The 9,604-nt window shown below is 43.5% G+C and overlaps 1 protein-coding gene across 1 annotated transcript; it reads left to right on the plus strand.

Moving 5' to 3' along the window:
- Positions 1–5,787: 5,787 nt before the first annotated feature.
- ckma (creatine kinase, muscle a) lies at positions 5,788–9,599 on the plus strand. Its single transcript, XM_084565089.1, has 8 exons — positions 5,788–5,858; positions 6,942–7,149; positions 7,633–7,787; positions 7,989–8,121; positions 8,309–8,480; positions 8,578–8,701; positions 8,799–8,988; positions 9,114–9,599. Exons 2-8 carry the CDS (start codon positions 6,957–6,959, stop codon positions 9,290–9,292), a joined length of 1,146 nt encoding a protein of 381 aa, XP_084421215.1. The 5' UTR covers positions 5,788–5,858; positions 6,942–6,956; the 3' UTR covers positions 9,293–9,599.
- Positions 9,600–9,604: the final 5 nt, after the last annotated feature.

The raw sequence follows: 9,604 nt of genomic DNA on the forward strand, positions 1-9,604 counted from the left end.
TCAGCCCACCACCATCTCATCCAGGGCGAAGTAAGCGGAGCTCTGCTCTGTGTCCCCGTAGCGCATGTCACTGTAGATCGCAGGTTTTTCACCTAGATAATGAATAAGAATATCACTCAGTACTTCCTTTCACACTTACAGACCCACAAGGATCCACAAGGCAAAGAAAAAAGATGAAGATATCTACAAATTATCGTCTGTGAGGGATAGGCAATGTTTATGCAGTTTGGGCTGCAGCAGGTTAGGGTGGTGCTGCATCAGAGCTCAGACATGTTTCATTTTCTTCTCCTAGTGTTTACATTTTTACATACATCACACTTCACAAATACTGTTAATTCTTTTGATTTGTGGAAAAATATTTTGTTACTTTGTCATCTAGAGGTTACTGGTGGTATTGCTATAGCTGAGTTGAATAGATGACACCAGTTGTTGCCACTGTTCTGTGGTCTGAACTTATGTTCTCTTATGTCATAGTGTTTAATTTATAGTTCAGTGCCGATGACATAAGAAGGACCAGTCTCAGCAGGGTTTGTTGTTGACCGAGAGCCAGAGGAGCTACATGAGGCAGCAGGGCTGGGTCGGCAAGAGTGAGCCGCTGCACGGCAACACTGCGCTGTAAGATTTTTCCAAAGCAGATTTTTACCCTGATATTTATTCCTGTGGGTGCAGTTGTCAAGTGTTAGACATGTCTTATTGTATGGACAGGTGCTTAGTGAGTTCAGAAATAAACAGACATATTCAACAACCTTGAGTAAGAAACAATCTCTAAATATCAGTCATTAAAACAAAGTTAAAAACAGTAGTGCCATTGCTTAAAGACTCTAAGAGGTCTTTGCAGCAGAGACCGAGACATGCAGGGTGTGACTACTTCCCCACCTGTCATCATGTCTGCATACAGCTGACACCTGTCTTCTACCCTTGTGCCCCAGTGCATTGTGGGTTTACTGGCCACAGTGTGTTAGAGGTGAACTCTGGTCGCCTGATAATTCATGAGTTAATCCACTGAAGTGGCAAAACAGTTGAACAAACAATTTTGCTCTTGCACGGGGATGATACAAACACCCCAGTAAGTGAAAAAGAATCCGCTCTAATACTATAACTCCTTTAACCCTGGGTAAAGGGGCACGCCACTGATTTCACACATAAATGATCAGCTCGCGGAAACAGATGCATCTTCTTTGGCTGTAGAGCATAACTGATGAAGTCATCAGGTTTGTCACGAGTTGAGTTAATAGCCTGGGTCTTTCCAATCTATGCAGTGTCTGTGCTCAGGGCTAGTAAAATGCTGCAGGAGATTCACTCTTACATGTTTTTTTTACAGCTCTGATTGATGTAATATTCACATGGAACTGGTTGCACATGTGGAAACAAACAAAAAACAATAGTTCAGCAACACTCCCAAATAGCATGTGCAAGGACAGCCAAAATGTTGGTCTGTCAAAGTGTGAGCAAAACTACTCCTCCATGGAATAAACCTTCAATGTGATGATGCTTAAATACACAGTCGAATACAAATGAGTAAAAACTGGATCATCAATCACTTCCAAAGTAAGCACTGTCAAGACTACATGGTACCGGTAAATGGTGCAGACTTGTGATTCAGACTCCACTAAATAAATGGTGCATGTTGAAACTAACCGAGGTGATGGCATTGGAGAGATTTCAAGATGATGTAAAATTACACCTTTTTAATGCTTGGTGTGACACTTATCTGTAATCTACATGTTTCTCTCAAGGTTATGACACCGAGCGCAACACTGCATGTTATTCAGACTTAACACATGTGCAGTGATCCGCAGTCACACACTGTACTCAAAGCCTCTAGAATGGCGTCCCTTCATTCCTTCAGATGCACTGATACATATTTGGTACGCTTAAATAAATAATTTCCTATTAGAGCGCATTGTCTTCATTTGTTTTGGTCCAGTTAATCCTGTCGAGAGAGTCGCGTCCGCTTGCTTAGCAACAGCACCTGCATGACTCACTTGTTAATACTGTAGTGAAGGGATGAGGCAGAGGACAAATGCCAGATCCTTAACACCTCACTTTACATTGTGTTTGCTTTATAAAATTGAGTTTGGCAGGGTTTTTAGCCTGATGACAAGTACATATTCAGTGTACAGATTTGGATAACTCCTGATCCGCCATTTCAGTTGACCTCTGACCGATGGTCTTTGAAGCTTGGTTGACAGGAGTTGAATTTAGTTTTTACATTTCTTCAAACTCTACCAAATGAAGTCCCCTTTAGCGCAGTGTTCAGCAGGAGCTAGGAGACCTCTGTCTGAGATGGACAGATAACTGACTCAATGAAATTGAATCAGGGTCCCGAATGGGCGGGGGCTGCTGTTTGACAGGGTTCAATGCGCCCAGTGAGCTTGGTATAATTTTAGCCACCCCCTGACTTTATACACGTGACCCCCAGTAACTTGAGATCCAATGGAGTAAGAGTAGCCACCAATGCTCCAACATGCACAGCAACAAGTAAATCAACAAAGGCCTGCTATAGCAACTTACATAATGTCTGAAGCACTTAATTAAATTATATTTTGCACTTTTTTAATTTTGAAAGTAGTCAGAAGTCAAATTCATTAAAGTATTGCAATAAAATACTTTAGATAAGATATCTAATACTTTAGATAAGATTTGTGATACAAATTTGTGTAGTGTTATGCTGTGTGTATCTGCACTCCCCTGCCTGTTCTCTACAAACAGGTGCAGAGTTTAATGTGGGAGGGAAGTTTTAAATATAGAGTGCCATAAAGGTGTTATATATAGAGGCTTGTTACATCATTATATCTGGTCGCCAAGCACGTAACATTATTTTCTATACATGTTTCATCGAAATGGTTTTGTAATGAAAGAGCACTTGACATGCATAACCACTGTTTTAAAATTATCCATTTTTTTCCATTCCTGACCAATGTCACACCATTTGCTCTCACTGGACGCAGCTGTAGCTTGACACCGTACTATTCTGACACAGGTCAGCACCGTTGGCATGGATTCCTTCATTTCAAAGGGTCAAGCTGTATACATTTCCTGGGCAAGTGTCCTGGGCTACAAACTAATTCTCACTTTCTGCGACACTCTCGGTGGGATAAGAAAACAACACAGAGCTTCCAGAAAGATCAGTCTGTGTGATGTCACTGAGCGCACTGCAGCCAAATCATTGAAATATATGTTGCGCAAAATTCCTACATCTTTCTTTCACCCCTCAGAGTTTGTCCAATTATTTCTGTGGTGTGACGGGGGTTTCTCCATCTTGTGAAGCTGGAGGAAATCCATGGTCACCATTAGCAGAAGGCGCTAGCAATATCACCACCTTGTTGCATAACTGTTCTAGACTGGCATTATTCAGTTGCGCCGGGTAAAATGTCAGCAGCTACACACAGTATCTGGTGTCTCATTTGCAAGTTATACTACTTCCTCTTGTGGATTAAAAGTTGAACCCTATTGAGAGTTTTGGGAGCAAATAAGTACCAAAACTATGGCATGCAAAAAAATACTACCAGACAATGCATTTCAGAAACATACACATGAGACAAAATTAGTGATGCATAAAGTCACGCGCACAAATTCCAGGTTGGAGTGATAGTAGAAACCTGCACTAATTTGGTAACGTCTGACGTGGAGGAGGACAGGCAGTAGACAGCTGGGTAACATGAGAAGTGGTTTCAGTTCAGGAGAACAGCAAACCCTCCTCTCGCAGCACCGGTAGGAGAAGGAGAGGAGACAGACTGGCACAATACAACAAGGAGCAGAGTTAGAGAACATACTGTACACGCATATATAAGTATGAATGTCTAAGAGTAGGCTTGAATCTGGCAGTTTAAGTGAAATTGGAAAACTCAGAGGGAGAAGATATGTATGTATGTGTGCTGGGAGAACAAACTGGGGTGGTAATAACATGGGGGACTGGAAGGAGCAGGTGTGAGCCAGTCAGCTGCCAGTCAGTGATGGCTGGGGCATCCCACAGAAGGGGCTACATGCCGGGATGCCCCCCTCTTGGAACAGTTCCAGTGTTAACGCTCCTAAGGATTCACAGTTAATTATTCATGTACCTTTAATATTTAATCTCTACCCCAATTTCCTCCTGTAGTGTGGTAACACCATTATCATGACCAACTACCTCTACAGGAAAGATAGATGTAAACAGGAAGAGTTTAATGGCATTCAGCTTTTACTTTGGGAGTGGGCCAATCAGGCCTTCTGCAACATAAGGGCAGGTGTGTTGTCCAAAAAATCTGGCATGTGTGGATCACTGTCTCAAAACCGTTTTAAAGCCTTGCTATATTCTCTGAAAGAGACAGTAAGTTGTTCAGATCTGATTATATATGGGCCACACCATATTATGGGCCATTTTTTCCTTTACATTATTGGTCGAAACGAACATTTCATAGAATAATAATGCATTAACAACTCAGGTCTGGTTGCTGTGTTGTGTACTGCTCTCTGAAAGAGTTTAGGAGGAATGGAAAGTTCCAAACCAGTGTTTTGTATTTTGGTATTGGGGGGGTTGCAAATTGCAGCTTTAAAAAATTTAAGATAATCTGGTGAACATGTCTTGACAGTGTTGCTGGCTGCATGGAACAAAATTCTTCTGTGTTTCAGATGTGCATGTCTCAGCTGAGGAGCATTTGCACTGGTAAAATAGTGTGAGAAATTTGAGAGAATACAATATCCAATAATGATGCTAATATAGCTAATGTCAAAGACGGCATCACGTTGCATCCACAACATTCCATCTAACAGTCAGCATTCCCACTGAAGATTCAATGTCTGATAATTGGCATCAATTAGAGCCTAACCATGACTGGTTGGAGATAGTTTCTATGGGCCAGTGTGAGTAAAACGAATCCTATCCAGTATTTAATAATCAAATGTGTGCTTCTGTGCCTTTATGAATGTGGATTCAAAAGGGTCAGTCAGGGAATAAAATTCACTGACAAAACTGATATTATTTTGGTTTCTCATCAAAATGTATACTCTCTCTATTGGGAGGGTCCATCTTAGATGCCCCTTCAAGAAATGAGGTGTACACTAAAGTTAGTCCCTGAACATTTGCAATAAGATATATCAGTCCTGTGCAAAGTGGAAAACTGACCGACCATGAGACGGACATTGCTGTCTCTCAAGGCCTCCAATGGCCAAAAAGGAGCTCCTGAAAATCAAGTGACCTTGCATGACTTGCTGCCACCATTGAATATAATGTATCCGTGGAGCAAAACTGACCAATTCTGCTACAGGGGACCAGTACTCATCATTAAGGAAGTATGCATCAAATGCAAACCAATCTGGTTTAGGATACTTAGCATTCCTCACGCCCGGAATAACTCTATCATCAAAATATGCAAATTGGACAGCATTTGCACAAAGCTAAGTGAAACGAATACCAGCTCTTTCCAACCTTTACAACTGAAATAAGGGGCCCTGATCTCCACGGTACGCTTGGTAGAAATGAAGCTCAGCTTTTTTCAGTTGCTTTACACCCCCACTGTCACTACTCTACCACCCCTCACTGACCCCCTCCTCTCCTGGCTGATACTCACACTGTCCAAGTGGAGTTATGCATGGGGGTGAGGGGTGGTGAGGAGGAGGGCGAAGGTACAGCTGCAGAGCCCGTCTTGGATGACTGAGATGTATATGTGTCCCTTTCATAAACCGGTCAAAGTATCAGAACAGAGGCTCTGACCAATGAGGGCACAGCAGGCACTAAAATGGCCAAGCCAATGGCTGACTGTCTGCTCAGTATATAAAGAGGGAGCAGAGACCTCCAGAGTTGGGTGACCCCTATTTTGGCTGTGGTGAACAGGATCTGATCCCAAGGACTGTTACCTCTATTCTTGTCTGGTGTGCAGGTAAAGAAATATCACAGAAATTATTCATTTTTAAATGGTTACAAAAGGAACTGACATGGACATAGTTATCCAAACATTTAGAATGGGAAACATCTTTCTTGGCTGTTTTTCTCAAAAGGTTTTGGAAGTAAAAGTCCACAATGAAATTAACTTTGTTGTGTTTGCAGCCATACGATGAATACTACCGAATTTTGTTATATTCTCATTTAAGTAAAATATGCATGAAAATTATATTTCAATCCGGTATCAGTAGCTGCTTTGCAGTTGCAGGCGCTCTGTAATGTGTTCTCTCATTTAGACAATGATTTATGTGCACAGGTGCTTTGCTCTGATACATGTAAAGGAGACAGCCTAGAGATCCAGGTTGTGATTCAGGCCATTAAAGAGTTGCAGCTATGACGTTTTGGGCTTCGAGCTAATGAGACAGTTACTTTAAGCAAAGCAACTACTTCATGGAAAAGTTTCATCTTACAAACCAACTCAGCTTATTACCAAAATGTCGTTCTTTAGTGATACATTTCATATACAACATTACCATTATCGCTGCTTTATTGTTGATGTGATCAGCCTAGCAAGGCCAGACAGAACAAATTATGGAATTCAGCACAGTGAAAACTTTAGGGGATGTACTACGTGTTTGACTGTGTAGTATGATGCAAATAACGTGCATGGTGTTTTCAAAGGGCATATGTATGTAGAACATGCGTATTTATGTGTCAACGTGTAATTTGGACAACTGGGATGATGTGTCTACCAGGAGATTTAAAGTGCTTCTTGTACATTGGTACATGCAGAGGACATGAGGGGTAGTCAGATGTGCTGGTTCTAAAAATACCCAGGCAACAGGCACTCCTGCCTCTACTCCATTTCACCCGGACATCTGAGCCGTTCGAAACTGAGTGACACTTGTTACCAGGATTCCTGTGCTGACACCGGTTAAACTCTGCAGCTGTCTTGGAGCATATCACATACCTCCAAACGCTGAAGAATTTCTGTCAATATTCAGAATAGTATGAATTAGTTTCGTGATCGTCCCGCGCCTCAGAAAAAGTGTTCTGATCTTTTGTTTCCCTCTCTCCACAGTGTTAGAAAGCAATCATGCCTTTCGGAAACACCCACAACAACTTCAAGCTCAACTATAAGGTTGAGGAGGAGTTCCCTGACCTGTCCAAGCACAACAACCATATGGCCAAGGTGCTGACCAAGGAGCTGTATGGCAAGATGAGGGACAAGCAGACACCCAGTGGTTACACCCTGGATGACGTCATCCAGACTGGTGTCGACAACCCCGGTGAGACCCAGAGAGATTATTAATATTAGAACCCTAAATTAGCATTATAAATGCACTATATCCAAAAACTATGCTGAAGCACTGGCAACTGGACATGTTTGAGGTTTCTTGAAGATATTTCACCGTTCATCCAAGTGCTTCTTCAGCTCTGACCAGTGGGGAGTTTAGGGTTTTGTTAGGAACATCTATGGCAGGGGGAAACTTGGAAATCACATAACTAGGGTTAGTTAACAAACCAATACTCACCTGCAATTACATTAATTTATTGAGATGAACCTGGGTGGTCACCTGGTTTTACACAATTAGTGGCACTCTAATGACCCATTTATTGCCAGAAGCCCCAGACTCAGCCTGTGAACCAGGATGAAACTTTTTGGGGAATGATGTTAACATTGTGGTGTCTTAGCAACGCAAAACTCTTTTATTCATAATCTGTCCATCTTCTAATTCCCCCATTCTGTCCTACTTGCTGCTGGTCTTCAGGTCACCCCTTCATCATGACTGTTGGCTGTGTCGCTGGTGATGAGGAGTCTTATGAGGTCTTCAAGGATCTGCTCGACCCCATCATCTCCGACCGTCATGGTGGATACAAGCCCACTGACAAGCACAAGACCGACCTCAACTTTGAGAACCTGAAGGTACAGTACCACAGGAGGAGAAAGCTCTCAAACTCATTCAGTAAAGACTTAGAACACATAATAATCATTTAACACATAAGACATTCAGGTGTAGAGTCAACCACCAGTTGGCTGGCTTTCACACATCCAGCTAGAGAGTAAGTCCGATGGTTTATGTATTACTTTTCACCTAATACTCAAAAGTTATTCCTCTGTCATTAGGGTGGCGATGACTTGGACCCCAACTATGTTCTGTCCAGCCGTGTTCGTACTGGTCGCAGCATCAAGGGATTCACCCTGCCCCCCCACAACAGCCGTGGCGAGCGCAGACTTATTGAGAGGCTGTCCGTTGAGGGTAAGCTGTTATTATTTTAAATACATGAGTATACAGTTGGTGGAACACTTGCAATGGACAATTCACAAGAAAGGATAGTATCGTTTAAGGATAAGAGGAACCCAGCGAGATACACAAATTTGTCACGTGACACTTGCCTAAAGCTTACACTGCTTGTTCAATTTCCTAACTAAGTCTGTCTTTGCAGCTCTGACCCCCCTGGATGGCGAGTTCAAGGGAAAGTACTACCCCCTGAGTGGCATGACTGACGCCGAGCAGGAGCAGCTGATCAACGATCACTTCCTGTTTGATAAGCCCGTCTCTCCCCTGCTGACCTGCGCCGGTATGGCCCGTGACTGGCCCGACGGCAGAGGCATCTGGTGAGTATGACCAATAGCTGTCAGAAGGCCAGCGGTGAAAAACCAGCTCCGTATTACCTGCATGTTTATCTCTGTCTTTATGTCGATGTCAACTCAGGCACAACGACAACAAGACCTTCCTGGTCTGGGTGAACGAGGAGGATCACCTTCGTGTCATCTCCATGCAGAAGGGCGGCAACATGAGGGAGGTTTTCAGGCGTTTCTGCGTTGGCCTGCAGAAGGTACAAAAGGAAAATGCATCAAAAAAAGCTATAATGATAAGACTGTGTGGATCACTGCAGGATGTTCACCTGACTCTCCTTTTTTATGAACTGCCAGATTGAGGAGACCTTCAAGAAGCACAACCACGGCTTCATGTGGAACGAGCATCTCGGCTACATCCTGACCTGCCCCTCCAACCTGGGTACCGGTCTGCGTGGTGGCGTCCACGTCAAGCTGCCCAAGCTGAGCACACACGCCAAGTTCGAGGAGATCCTCACCAGGCTGCGTCTGCAGAAGCGTGGCACAGGTACATGCACTCTTTAACTTACACACTTGTGTATCAGTTTGAACGGCCCACTGTGCTCTCTACAGAGCCGGAGGTGAAAGGTGTGATGTGTGATCTGCATCTCATCCCTTGCCCTCCTTCTTTAGGTGGTGTGGACACTGCCTCCGTGGGCGGTGTGTTTGACATCTCCAACGCTGATCGTCTGGGTTCCTCCGAGGTGGAACAGGTCCAGCTGGTGGTTGATGGTGTCAAGCTCATGGTCGAGATGGAGAAGAAGCTGGAGAAGGGAGAGGCCATTGATGGCATGATCCCCGCTCAGAAGTAGAGAGACAATCTTATGTTTTTCTCGTGACCATTCATGTGCAATCAAGCCAGCTGACAGGCGTGCAGAGGAAACAGCCGCTCACCTAGAGACTCTTGACTCTGCTAACCTAATTCTTTCTTCCAACTTTTTTTCTTTTCTCTGTCCTTTGTGCTTTTTTCACGTTCTGTGTTGGTTGGTAACATCCTGGGATCAGCCTCCACTGAGCCGGGTTCACCTGGCAGACGTGGTATCACCTACTTTTTGTTATAAAAAGTAATGACTATTGACGCTGTTCAATAAAAAATTGCCCAATGAAACAATTACAGAACTCTA

This window comes from Chelon labrosus (genome assembly GCF_963514085.1).
Source record: "Chelon labrosus genome assembly, chromosome: 17".
Lineage (NCBI taxonomy): Eukaryota > Metazoa > Chordata > Actinopteri > Mugiliformes > Mugilidae > Chelon > Chelon labrosus.

What these genes read in the sequence shown, in the direction of transcription:
- ckma (XM_084565089.1), top strand. Translation starts at nt 6,957, where the DNA reads ATGCCTTTCGGAAACACCCACAACAACTTCAAGCTCAACTATAAGGTT. An exon ending in GACTGGTGTCGACAACCCCG is followed by an intron (nt 7,150 to 7,632) that starts GTGAGACCCAGA and finishes GCTGGTCTTCAG; the next exon opens with GTCACCCCTTCATCATGACT. An exon ending in TCTGCGTTGGCCTGCAGAAG is followed by an intron (nt 8,702 to 8,798) that starts GTACAAAAGGAA and finishes ATGAACTGCCAG; the next exon opens with ATTGAGGAGACCTTCAAGAA.